The following is a 14,336-nucleotide window of genomic DNA, read 5'->3' as shown; positions in this document are numbered from 1 at the left end:
GACTACATTGAATGCACTGGTGAATACTGCTGTTGCTTAGGATCACATCAGAGTTCTGTTTATAGTTGTCAAGCTGTTGGGCTTGTCTCTCTTTTTGGTAAAGCAGTTGAATAGATTTTGTACTTTTTGTCAGAAAAGGTCTTGTCTGAAATTGAAGTTCTTTTAGTCCAGAATTTTTCATATAAAAGAGAGTCTAACCTAAAAGAAGGCTAAGACAACCCACCTGGTTTCTGGCTGCCTGGTCCTACCTCATCTTTTGCCTCCATTCTGGCACACATTTATTTCTGTATTGAGCTGTTTCTGTTTGGTAAACCAGTGAAAAGCTGAATCAACAAAACAAAAAATAGTTTTCTACTGGTTTAGAAAGCAGAGGCAAGTGTGGGCTGAAACAAATAGCAGAACCAAGACAGTGCAGAGAACAGGGAATGGAGGGTGTCAGCCGGTCAGGAGTCAGGCTACTAAGCCAAAGTAAAGGCAGGGATTAATGTGTCTGGCTGTCACATACATCGTTCTGATAAATCTTTGAACTATAATGCTGTGCTATAACATGACTAAAGGCCCTACGTGATCAATCCAGAGTAAGCATTGAATATATTCAGAGGAAAATCGATTGCTTATTTGTGATACTGTTGGTGTAAATCTTTATTCTGCCTAAATGCTATTACTATAAATGGTTATTTTAGTTTCATACAGACAGTACATCAGTGACATGTTTATGTAACACTATTTCTAAAGGCATATTTATGCTCTCTGAGCTATGGATTGTTACAAACCATTCCTGTACTAGCCACATGAATTTATAACTCCAGCTATTTTAATTATCATTTGATAACAATAATTACTCTGCTTGCTGTTGAAACAGGAAAAATAATGCTAGAGTGTGCACATCAAGCAGATGACTTGCTGTAAATCTCAAAGAGAACTAATTAGATGTTATTTGCTAATGTGCATGGGATGAGCAATGTTCCATACCAGCTGCCAACTGAAGTAATCTCCTGAACTTGTCCAGCGATATTAGTAAGCTAAAAAGAGTTTATGAGAAGTTTTGTCTCCTAGTTTGTTGTAGGCTGAGCTGCAGGTAGAATACTTAGATGCAGTTGTGTCCTGGTGTCGAGATCATGATGATCTATTTGGGATCTAACGCAGCTGAGGTCCAGATGAGGCTTAGGGTCTTCTAGTCGTTTGTTTACTTTTGAAAGTATTGTCTGTTTTTTTTGGTGCAGGGAAACTTTACTTGATCCAGTCTGAATATGTATATTGAGTATCTATACGAGTATAGTGCTGTATATATAAGGATAGAGTATTATCCTATAGAAGTATACTACAGGAGAAAATGAGAAAATTATAATTGTTTTGAAATGCAATTCACATTTAATGCTTTTTTGTTAATGTGCACAGTTACTTTGTCTTGAAGAGGGTGGAATGTAGGTTATAGATTATATATTAAAAGCAACAAATATGCATTTTAGAAGCCAGTTTTTCTTTCTAGAAACTAATAACTTTCTATCAACTAATAAATAAAATGAGTACAACTAATGTGGTGTCAGTGAGTACTTTTGTTATTGTGTTTAAGCAACCCAGTCCCAATCGGAGAGAGGACAGGCCTGTCAGCTTCTATCAACTTGGATCAAACCAGCTTCAGCCTAATGTAGCATCCTTGGCAAGAGATGCAGCGAACATTGCTAAGGATAAGCAAAGAGGATTTATGCCAAGTATATTACAGAATGAAACATATGGAGCAATACTCAGTGGCAGTCCACCTCCCATTCAGCCTGCAGTACCTGTTACAAGTAGTGCACCTCCTCTACCTCCAAGGAATATTGGCAAAGGTACTAACACCAGAAAATATTATTGTAAGTTAGAAGAATGAGATCATAACATTTTTTTAATTATTACATTTTTAGGTTTTCTTTTACAGTTATTTTGCACAGGTAAGTATTGGAACAGTTTATTGATTACTTCATTTTGTATACTTGAAGTGAATCTCTACAACCTGTTCTGAGTTTGATTTTTAGTATACCTGCAAGAAAGTACACAATAGTGTTTGGGGGGAAAAAAAAATGCCCAGGTAACCTCAATAGAGTTAAACACTGTATTAAAAGGAGGGCTGCTGTCAGTTTAGTTCAGCAAATTTTTTTTTTTTTAATATTCCATCTTTTCATATTTCTGTTTCTTGAAGATGTCATTGTCAGAGTTCAATTTAAACATACAATTTCAGTGGGAAGATTGTTTAAGGCCTGGGAGAATGGAGAATATATGCAGAACATGAGAGATTTTAACCTTGCAAAGTCTTCTTTTAATAAGTATATACTTCAAGGTTGTTGAAATACAAGTTGAAGTGTCATGATATGGAGAACTGGGTGATTTTAGAGAACTGGTAGCTGACTGAAAATGTAACTGCCAATTACTGGTTATACCCTGATCAGCAGAACTATGTAAAATGTACGTCTCATCCTGGTTCAGAAGGGTTGTGTGCTTGCAAAATGTACCATTAAAGCTGATGCTGTGAACTTTATTCTTACCTTCAGATATAATCTGTTTGGATCATACTAAAGAAGCATGGAGAAATCTGTATAGATCTTCTTTGTACAGTACATGTTTTGTGTGTTTCATTGTTTTAATACCTTTATTAATCCATCAACTTTCATGGATGCTAAATTTATGTAAAGTTCAATTCAAGAAAAATGACTGTGTAAACACATGATTTTCTATGGTGCTGTAATTCAGAGTCCATAGGAGGAGATATGAGCAGGGAATGTTCTCGGCATACGTGAGTGGCTTCTGCTTTTGGGAGCACTGTGCAAAGGTCAGAATGCAGGACTCCATACACCAGTGATTGCATCTGAGATGGCAAATTGAACATCTGTGTAATATGAAAAGTCAGTTATTGGTCTCACAGGAATGGCTGCAGCATAAAAATTGCATTAAAATTAGGTTATTTTGGCAGCAGAAAAACTGAGCACGATAGAACAGCATGGTATCGGATTACTTAAAACGGGTAGCATGAGACTGGGGGAAGTTTAGCAGCATATAAAACTTAACCAAGGTGGCATTCCTTTCATCTAACATTTTTGCATGAAATCTAAGCGTAATATCTAGACACCTTTTTTACTTGATGGAAAGGAATGTATCCCCCACTAAACAGGAAAATTCACCCAAGGAGCTTGCATAGTCTGTTTAACTCTTAGATTCTAGGTCTAAATTAGTAATACAATTGGATAGTTCAAAAAAGACTATTTTACCCTTTGATATTATTTTAATTATGGACAACCATACTATTTTACCCACTGTTTGCCCTTGATAAAATGACACAGTGTCATTTTAATTTTATTCCCAACCCCAGACTTCTTGGCACTGGTGTGGTACAGCTCACGTCAAGAAAGCATGCTGCCTGGCTTAGATTATTAGCTCATATTCTTTACTCTAGCAGTGTATTAGCCTATTATTTTATATTCTTAGTTAAAAGCTATAATAGTTTCATCGATCTTAGCTTCTTGTTGATTACTGATGCTGTTGATGTTATGCTTATGGTGTATTATTACTCCTTTATCCTCTTAGCTTTAGGCTGTTCTCCAAGTCTTCTGAGGCTTTTATGCTTTTCCCTGCAACCTAATATTTATTCATACCTTACTCTGTTTCATCTTTTCCTAATATGATGCTCATATGCTGCCTAGGGAGAAGTGGCATGATATATGCAAAATATTGGCTTTATGAAGAAAACCTGTAGTGTGTTTTTATGAAATGGGGAGGCAGCTCTTCAGCCTAAGAATGGAATCATTTAGGAGGCCTTGAAGAAGTCATACTTTGTAACTGTTTTATGACTCGTTATTATAGCTTCTTGTTTGAGTGAAATTCAGAATTACAGTTTTATGTCAATTCTAAGTCAAAACGGATGTTTCACTTTGAGTCAGCAATGTCTGCTAATGCTCATGCGAGAGTAAGGTCCTTTTCTTGCACTACTCGAGAAGATTAGTGCTATCAGTCAGAGATTAAAGAAGGTAGCAAGACTTGCCTTCTGTTTTGTTGAAAAATTTCTGCTTTTTCAAGTGTTGACATATTTTAAAGTAATGACTGGAGACAAATTTTACTTAGCTAAAGTGCTAGTAAGACTTCACCCAGAAACTTCTATGTAATTTTTTTGCACCAGACTCTGATTTCTGCTCTGGCATTCCAGCAGGATGGCAGTGGTTCCTATTGCTGAATATAGTGGTCTAGCTGCACCATTTTTAAAAGCACAGGTGTGAATATTGACGCTTTGTGCTTAGGGTAAACAATAATAATAATACAGTATTTTCCTCTCTTTTTAGTTCAGCCTTCAGTTCTTGGCAGTGGTATTCAGACAATTTCTTCATCTAATGCAATATGGAAGACAAATTCTTTAGGAGTGGAAAGTATAAGCAGGCAGAGGTCTTCATCAGATCCACCAGCTATTCATCCCCCTGTGCCGCCATTGCGTGTAACATCTACAAGTATGTTTCCACTTTCCCCTGTTTTCCCTTCTGCTGTATCTAATCATAGTTGGCTTATTTTTCCATTTCCACAACTCATACTTCCTCTTTTGATGACTGTAGCTTTGGCCTATTGTTCCCATCCAGTAACTTTGTATGAACTGTCTTCTCTGATGGTGCAGTGAGGACTGTATGGTGTAGTGCAGGGTCAACAGGAAATACTATCTAGTACTAGAGCTAAAGAGCTCTTCACTTTTATATATCGTTTTCAATGCTGCATTTCTCACTAGCTGTAAAGATGAGTGTTACATGTAGGCCCGGGGCTATGTCTCCACTTTGTGCTTGATTCTTGTAGACCGTAGGAATGCAAAAAGATGTTTTAGTGCATTGCCAACTGCTGTTGTGGTGGTTTCAGGAATTCAACAGAAATTTTAATTAATTGCTAAACCTAATGTGAAGTTAGTTAGAAGTTAATCATAACAGGATTTTAAGAAAAGACGTTCCTCTAAATAAAATTTCTCAGATACCATTCACTCAGTTCTTTTCCATAAAACACAAACTGAAGGCCTTGATAGAGCAAACAAGATTAGCATTTTATTAAATACATTCTGATCTACTATTTCAAGAATATGACTGACTTCTCTAAGAATTTTCTTTGCTGGTACTTTAATGCTTTAATGAACTGAAGACTTGTGAGCTCTCTGACCTTGACTAGGTGAAACAAATGTAAACCTTTTTCCAAACAAGTCCTCCTTCCAGTGGAAGGATTGCTTTCTGTTTAAGTTGTTGATTACATGTAGTAAAGCATTTTTCTTGGATGGAGGTAACTCCTGTAACAGGAAAGCCTGTGGATGAGAACCCAGGAAACAAACCGGTAAATAGAAATTTAATTCCATTTCACTGTCTAACTTTCTTCTATAGATGTGCTTTCTCCAGCACCACCGCCTCCAGTGGCAAAGACAGCCAGCATTATAGAAGCTTTGAACCAGCAATCTAAACAACAACCAGCTCCTCCACAAACTAAGCCAACCCCACCACCACTGCCCCCACAACCTCCTAGTAGAATCTCTCAAAGAAAGCCTATTCCTGGGTAACTGATGTCATTTTAGTATTTAATATACCTCATAATTATTAGTAATTTTTCAGTTTTATGGTATATAACATGCAAGTCATCTATAAAGCATGCATACTTTTGCCAATGATGTTTTCTAGAGTATGTGAATGAACAGAAGGCAGACACTAAGGAAGCAGATTATAAGGATTCCTACAGTAAAAACAAGACAGCCTAGTAATTTAAGATTGTATGGCTTACAGAATATCTACAGAATGCTTAGCCGTGATGGAAAAAAGAAGCCACAAAGAATAATCCATTTCTAATCCTCATCTAATAACAAAGAAGAGATAATGGGACGTTATGTCTGATTGTGCCATTTATTGTTCACATGCTTTGCGTAGGTTCAGTTCCATTCAACATTTTCATTCATGGCAGGAGTAGAGAGACATGGAACAGAAAATAACATTTTTAAATTTGCAGGAAACAAAGTTAGGAAGGACAAGTGTACTGGAAAACAGAATTATATCCAAAGCGGCCTTGAGAAACTGGAGTAATAGTCAAGGGAGAAGAGGGGTATCATTCAGTAAGCAACACTTAGTGCTTAAGATCAACTACAAAAACGAAGGATGGAGAACAGCAGAGTATGGTTAAGCAAAAGTCCTTAAGAGAAGGATCTGCAAGGACGTAGTGAATCATAAATAAAAGTAAGTCAGACAATTCATGCTATTGTGGAAGAGTCAGGGCAATAGTATGGTTTGATTATAGCCTGCAAACTACAGGAATTAATCCTTCCAATTGACTCAGTATCCATAATGCCTCAGCTGGACTGGGTGTGTTCAGTTTTGGGTATTGCAGTAAAATAAATACACAAAATAGGGAGGCAGAAACCAGGAGACATCAATAAGGTAATGAAAAGTCTAGAAAATATGACCTGTGAGAAAAGTTAAAAAAGTTAAAAAAGAAATTGTAGCATAGATACATGTCTTCAAATATGTACAAAGTGTTGGATTGTGCCATTCTTTTTTACATCTCATGATGTAAAAAAACTTCTCTAAAAAAGAAGAGTTTTGGTTAAGTTGTGGCAGGAATAATTTAGTTAGACACTAGGGAGAGCTTTCCAAAAGCAATCCTAGGGAAATGTAATAGTAACTTGTCTGGGAAGTTTTTGGATTCTCTGACATTGAAAATTTGGCAGAGTACAGCCTATACAAATGTAGGTAGTTATAAGATACAGGGATATGTATGTGTATATATGAGATAAATAATACACATGGTAGATCCTTTGTGAATGAGAGAGGTAAACAATGCTCCATTTCTAGTCCTTCAGTTGCACATACCATACTAATTACAAGGGAGAAGTAACTTGCTGAAGCTTGCTATGATGTAGAAACTGATACGGATACATAATTTTAACAAAGAGTATTAAAATAGCAGTGAAGGGAACTTCAGAACGTAGGAGAAGAAAATCTACTCTACACAAATTGCAGTAATTGAGCCTATATTATTCTTCTGCCTTACATTTTTAAATTAAGTACAACTTGTGATTGGTGTAATCAAAAATATGGAAGCAAAGTAGTATTTTTAAAAGCAAAACAGCTGTCACTGGAATATACTGAAGACATGACAAGAATTTTGTATTGCTGTGGTTCAAGTTCTTGTTTGTTTCTTAAATGGATGAATTTCTAACTTTCCACACAGGACTGAGAAGTCATCTGGTGTAACTAACAAAGGGCAGCCCAGAGGACTTGGGTCTCTACAACAAACTAGTAAGTGTGGTTTAGAGATTTATTTTGTTCTAATTAAGCTATCATTATAACAGCCTACGGGAGAGTGGGTTGGTTTGGTTTTTTTTTTCATTTACCTTACACATTTCAATACAGTCAGTACCAGTATTCTTGTTTCTCTTCTTGATTGTGTAGGCCCAGATGCCTCAAGCTCTTCGGCATGAACAGAGTTATGGGCCAATTAATGTAAACAATGGGGCCAATGTAATTAGAAACAGAATCACAGAATGGTTGAAGTTGTGAGGGACATCCTGGAGGTTATCTGGCCCAACCTCCTGCTTAAGCAGGGCCACCCAGAGCCAGTTGCCCAAGACGATGTCTAGATGGCTTTTGAGTATCTCCAAGGATGGAGACTCCATAGCCTTACTGGGCAACCTGTACCAGTGCTTAGTCACCCTCACAGTAGCAAAGTGTTTCGTGATGTTCAGATGGCATCTCCTGTGTTTCAGTTTGTGCCCATTGACTCTGGTCCTGCTTTCCAGCTGGATGGCTACCAGCGTATATTGATGCATGGGCTTGTTCGTCCCCAGGTGCAGGACTTGGCACTTCCTTGTAGATTTTCCCCTGGTCTCTGGGACCTAGGACTCCTGAAGACTGGTCTTGCTAGTAAAGCAAAGGCGGCTTTCAGTACCTCAGCCTTCTCCATGTCCTGTGTAACCAGATCCTCATCTCGTTGAGCAATGGGCACTAATGGGTTTCCCTAATTTTCCTTTTGTTACCTATGTATTTACAGAAGCCCTTCTTGTGTCTTTGACATCCCTTGCCAGATTCAGTTCCAGTTGGGCTTCTGCTTCCCTAACCTCACCTAAACCCCACTTAAAGGTTGCATTATGAAAACTTTAGTTAGTTTATTCTCTTGTTTGCATGTGTCATAAACAAGGTAACAGATACGCATTTCAGAATAGGAAAACTGTGTTTCTAGTTTGAAACTAAAGCTCATGTGGTGTCATTTTTAATTAAATTGCAAATTGGTATTTCTCTTTTCATGATAATAAACAGAACTCATTACTCAGTTCATTATTCATTCTGCTTTTTTTCATTGTTCAAAGTATCTACTACTTGGGACATCACAATAATGTCATCTCAATAAAATGTCCGAAGTAAAGTTTGTGTGGATTCTGTGGTAGTGGAATTTCTCCTACCCTGTTTCCGCTTCCACTATATATATTATGTTCGTTGGTTCTTACTGTGATTCTTTTTTATTTCCCCTTGACATACCCAAGAGGAATTTGCTAATGACTATCTACTGTCTGTGTTAGGAGTCTCCTGTGAAGGATGCAGCATCTATCAAGATGGTCTTTACTAGGAAAGAAGGGTTCTAAAAGCACACAGTCTGTAGTTAACAAATGGGGAAACGGGATATTTGGTTCTGCTCTCATCTATTTTACAGTGTTTTTTCTCTTTTAGCATATCTGCAGTATTAAAGGTCTTAGGTAATTGTCTTTGGGAAAAGAGGCCTTTTTGGTAAGGAAAAGAAAAATTCTGTTCAGTTATTTAGAAAGAACCATTAAAAATGAAATACTAATGGGATATAAAATTATTTCTGTCCTTTAAAGAATAATCAATTTGGCTTCCATTTGTATCATCACTCTTTTTTTTTTTTTTTTTTTAAAAGCATGCCTAAAATTTACTTGTTTTACTTACCTTACCAGCAGGAGAGTCATCTTCTGTATGTGAAATTCCAGTAACACAAACTGGTGCTACAACAAACACTTTGGCACAAATCCAGCCACCAGCACCAATGCCAAGGAAATCACAAATAGTAAGTTGACAGTCTGGGTTTTGATTTTATTAAATCTTCCACACTCTATCAAACATGCTGTTGACATAATAGTGTATCCTGTTATGGAGAAAATGTGAGAATCATGAAAAATACAAAGCCTGTATTCTGTGTTAAATATGTGCACGACTTGTACTAAATGTTTATGAAAACTTTGCTTTTCTTGCATTTCCTATATGACAGTATATGATTTTAAATTAAAAAAAACCCCAAACCAAAACAAACCACCAACAAAACCAAAAAAGAAACCAAAGAAAAGCATGGATTCTTTGCTTGTGTCCAGATGTGACCGACACAATCCACAGAATATATGGTTTGACTTATTGTAGGTAGGTAAGCTTGATAAGTGAGTCACTTGGGGGTGAGTTTTGTGAGTCACTTGTAAATGATGCGTAACTTCATTCTTAAACTTCAGTGAAGTAAGTAATAAGGGAGCTTTTGTGCTTAATTTTATAATGGAGGTAAATATACTCATAGTTGTTCACATAAGTAGGCCAAACGGCTTCAGACAAAACTAATAAGAGTCAAGCTCACAACAAAAGAAATTGATTCTTTGTGCAGTTGGTTCTCTTTGCATCTCTTTGTCATACATTCAGTGGGTGATGGGAGAGAAATCTCTTGGTAAGTATACCAGAGGTGGTTGAAAGGTGAAGGGGAAGGCTCTGAGTGTCGTGCTGGAAGTATTGTATATTACTCTTCTACACCCTCCCCCAGCCTTACCATGACCGTTAGAAAAGAGATACTGGTTTTAGATAGACTCTTGATCCGATTGTGTGGCCTTTTTATACTCCTCTTTATTATTTATAATCTAGGACCATGAATGGTAACACACTTATTAGTGTCAATACCTGTATTCTTATACTGGTGTAGGTAAAGGAATGTATTTCCAGATGTCAGCTGACCGTTACGTTATGTGTAGTTCACATAGGTCTTTGGTCCTTGCTCCAATTCTATGTTGCTCTCTTGTGTGATAGACTTAAAACATCCATGTGCCTGATCATGACAGTATTTCTCTGCAGTATCCAAGTAACAATATAGAGTCCATACTTTCTGAGATGCTGTATGTGATGAGGTCTGGGTTGTTTCATGGTTTACATTCTGTGTGGGAGTGTAGTTCAGTAGGTAAGTAATAAACTGAGAGGTAGGAAACATGCTGTTCCAGGCTCTGCAATTGTCTTTTTAATGGGCTGTAATGAAAAGATGCACCTTCTTCAGTCCTCTGTCTCTCTCCCTTCATCCATTTTTCCTTAACCATGTCTACTGAAATAGTAACTCTCCAGGAGAGACTTCAGTGTGTTTGTGTGCATAGCCTTGCACGTTTGACTTGAACTCTTAGAACTCCTGTTAGCTGTTTCTCATCTGATAATGCTGAAAAGCCACAGAGACATCTGGAGTTCATCTTGCATTATTAGGGAGTATAAAATCTTCTGTTTTCTTGCCTCCCCCACTCTTGTTCAACCAAGTTACTGGATGCAAGTCTGTCTTGCATCAAAATAACTTTCATGTTTTAGGCCATAATAAAATTAAATGTTCTGATTAGTGTAAAATAGACCATCTATCCCTTTTGCTTACATGAGAATTGCCATAATTTTAAAAAAGGTAGCAAGGAGGACCCTGGGAACTACCAACCCGTCAGCCTCACCTCTGTGCCTGGGAAGATCCTGGAGCAGATACTCCTGGAGGCTATGCTAAGGCACATGGAGGACAGGGAGGTGATTCAAGACAGCCAGCATGGCTTCATCAAGGGCAAGTCCAGCCTGACTAACCTAGTGGCCTTCTATGATAGAGTGAGCATATCAGTGGACAAGGGAAGAGCTACTGATGTTGTCTATCTGGACTTCTGTAAGGCCTTTGACATAATCCCCCACAACATTGTCTCTAAATTGGAGAGAGATGGATTTGATGGGTGGACTGTTTGGTAGATGAGGAATTGGATGGTCACACCCATCCAACGTTGGATAGATGGGGACGCGCTTTTTAGCAGGGCCTGTTGCAATAGGACAAGGGGTAATGGTTTTAAACTAAAAGAGGGCAGATTTCAACTAGATCAAAGGAAGACTTTTTCTACCATGAGGATGGTGAAACACTGGCCCAGGTTGCCCAGAGAGGTGGCAGATGCCCCATCCCTGGAAACATTCCCGGTCAGGTTGGATGGGGCTCTGAGCAACCTGATATAGTTGACGATGTCCCTGCTCATTGCAGGGGGGTTGGGCTAGATGACTTTTAAAGGTCGCTTCCAACCCAAAGATTCTATGATTCTATGATACTTTGTGAAGCTGTTGGACCCTGATCACAGTCTCTGTTGTGTGTCCTGGGATTCAGGTGTGAGCGCTGGCCACATCCTTTCAACACATCTGTTGGTTCTGAAACAACTCCTTACCTGGCTTTCTGTATAAATTAAAGTTGTGGTATCTTCTTTATCTTGTTCTCTCCTTTTTTGTTTTATAGGACAAATTGCTTTAGTTATGAGTGAAAGGGCTATCCTGGCCAGTTTCTAGGAACAGTCAGTGTCTCCACTGTTTAATATTAATTGCACATAATATGAAGAACAAATCTGACTCTCCACATGTCTCTAGTGCTTCAGTAGGGTGAATTTTGTGAGACAGAAAATCAGCTGGATGGTTTTCTTCTGTCATAGGACAGAGAAGTAAGGGAAACCTGGCTCAGGGAGTGTGTGCTATTTAAGGTGCTTTAGCTAAATCAATCTAGCTATAGCATCTTAGCTGAGATTTAGTCAAGGGTCCCTCAGCTAAAGAGCTTTAGCTGTATCAGTCTAGCTAAAGAGCTTTGGCTAAATCACTCCATTTAGCCTTATACTCCAGCCTTTTTTGCTAAGTCTCTACCCTGCCAGAGAATACAGAGGCCAGCCCAGATTTAGGAAGTGATTGCAGAAAAGAATCATCACTCATTCTTTCATGAGTAAAGAAAAAAGAGGACTAATTGTAGGTGCACATGTAGCCAGTGGCTTATATCCTGTAGAGTGCATTTGCCCAACAGCGTATTTTTTAGATGGAAATTCCTGAAGCATTTTTTAAATTTTTGAATGTATAATTTAGATTTTTGAAACCATATTATAGATACATGGGAAACCTTCCTTGGAAGATTTTAGTCTTCTGGGAATGGGATCTATTTTAATTTCCTTGCCTTCTAAAGAACAAGAAATACCTGTAACTACTGCGCTTTGAAGTTAGTAATTATATCACTGTTGTATTGATGTGAAGCTTTTCCCTCTTGACCTAAAAGGTGGTTGTGGCTTAAACTGTAACTTGACTGAGATGGCGCATCTGGCAAAATTGCTATGATGCAGTGCAACTCACAGAGGTGTGCCCCAGAGATAGAGCCTAAGGGTATGCCTGGTCTGGGCAGGTCAGGTGTTTTGTACTAAAACGCAAATGGATGCTTAGAGATGAGCATAATGATTGTGCTACCTCCCTCCTTCCACAGCCACATCCCCTTTTTGCTGCATGGCGCTCGGCTCTTGACAAAATGGCACGTTAAGATGCTGTCAGGCAGTACTGTCCACAGCAGAGCATTTTGCTGGTGGAGGGAAGTAGACTTGTGAATTGAATCTCTTCTCCCCCTAGAAGCTTCCTGCTCCATGGCCTACCTAACTAGAGATTGGGACCAGTCCCTGAGGGAGTGCAGGATGGTAATAAGATACTCTTTTCCTTGCCCCATCTGGAGCCTCTGTCCCAAACACTCACTGTATTAACAGGCATCTCTTGCCCTAAATGGCGCTTGCAGCTTGGCTCTGGCACTTTAAAGTAGAAAGGAGAGATTTTTTTTGCTTGCCCCCTCAGTTGGGCAAACTGAGGAAAAGGATGAATTAATGGTGGAAAGTGTATACTCTGCCTCCAGGGTCCTGTGCCTCTTCACTCCTTGCATGGAAACATTATGTAGGTAGCATTAGTGTTAGTCTGCAACAGAGGATGAGGAGGCTGAAAACAAATGCAGCAGCAGGCCAGGTTGCACAGAGAGAGGCGTGAGATTAGGATGGTGGATGCTGTGATACCAAAGCAGAACAATTTCTGCATCACTTCAAATAGAACACAACTAGGATTGGAGTGCCACTGTGATACTGGAATATTGCAACTCCTAAACGGTCCTGTTGGAAGTGTTGACTGAAGCACCCCTGTGGCTTGCAGTTCTCAAAGCACTACAGAGGCAGAGGACATCTCAGAGGGTTTGTACACTGCTGAAATGGGTTTAGCAAATTAAGAAGGGGCGTATTGGCAGGTGGCTCAGGCCTCTTTTTGACAATGCTGCTGTTACACTTGCTGCGTAGCACTTGATCTTGATTACCTCATCTTCTGAATAAATCGTATTTCCTGCAGTGATACAGAGCTCTGAAGACAGGCTTGGATGAGCCAAAATGGAAGACTGCTCAGGGAAACCTGGCCCATGTTGGTGGCACATTGGTTCTGAAAGCCTTTGGATGCTGCCAAATTCAGCCTGGAGCATAAGCACACAGCATAAAAGATGTAGCTGAACTCTAACTTATGAAAAATAACAGTTGGAAGCAGTTCTGAAGCTTTCTTTAGATGAAATCCAAGTCTATTCTGGCTCTTACAAGCTGTATTACTAACATTTGCTTATTTTTATATTTCAGTCAAAAACTAAGCCCAAGAGAGTAAAAGCTATTTACAACTGTGTAGCAGATAACCCCGATGAGCTGACTTTTTCAGAGGGAGATATTATTGTAGTCGATGGTGAAGAAGATCAGGAGTGGTGGGTGAGTAGTTTGTATTTTCCATCAACGTACTTTGAAAGAAATAAATGAAATCTAGAGGTTGACATTGACTTCAGAACCTGCTGGGTTTCCAAGTAACAGGAAAAATTTCATCTCATGGAAACCTGATTTAGAAATTTATTTTGTTCAAAAATAAAACTTCAGGTAAGTTTTTGGCTTTTCTCATTCAAATTTAAAAAAAAAAAATCTGATTAGTAGGGTTCACAATATACAGGGGACATGGTCTGTTTGATTCAGGAAATTCTTGGACGGTGTCAGCAGTTTAAGAGTCTGCTACTATTTCATCTTCCTTGAAGATGCTGTGTAGTGGGCCTCAGAAGACAGCCTTGTATTGTCCTAATTCTTCAGCTGACTGAGATTGAGAAATGGTCTGTTCTATGAGCTGGGAAACCATCTTAACTATTTACACTCCAGAGCCTCATCAGCCAAAGCAAGTCTTGGGATGCATGAAAACTCTTGCCTTACTCTGTTAGCTAGCGAAGAATAGAACTTCAAATTGCATCTAAATTGACAATAATGC

General features: G+C 38.6%; 1 protein-coding gene across 1 annotated transcript in view; it reads left to right on the top strand.

Annotated features, from left to right (window-relative positions):
* ASAP2 (ArfGAP with SH3 domain, ankyrin repeat and PH domain 2) overlaps positions 1-14,336 on the top strand; it is a gene marked incomplete at both ends in the record, with an annotated part of 92,466 nt that overhangs the window by 77,638 nt on the left and 492 nt on the right. The window contains 6 exons of the mRNA XM_081998004.1: positions 1,574-1,829; positions 4,320-4,469; positions 5,370-5,538; positions 7,201-7,268; positions 8,939-9,048; positions 13,676-13,798. Of these exons, the coding sequence (XP_081854130.1) occupies positions 1,574-1,829; positions 4,320-4,469; positions 5,370-5,538; positions 7,201-7,268; positions 8,939-9,048; positions 13,676-13,798 (876 nt within the window). The remainder of the gene's footprint in view (positions 1-1,573; positions 1,830-4,319; positions 4,470-5,369; positions 5,539-7,200; positions 7,269-8,938; positions 9,049-13,675; positions 13,799-14,336) is intronic.

The sequence above is a fragment of the Phaethon aethereus genome, assembly GCF_964289735.1.
Source record: "Phaethon aethereus genome assembly, chromosome: 3".
Taxonomy (NCBI): domain Eukaryota; kingdom Metazoa; phylum Chordata; class Aves; order Phaethontiformes; family Phaethontidae; genus Phaethon; species Phaethon aethereus.
This window is presented reverse-complemented; position numbering and strand designations above follow the sequence as displayed.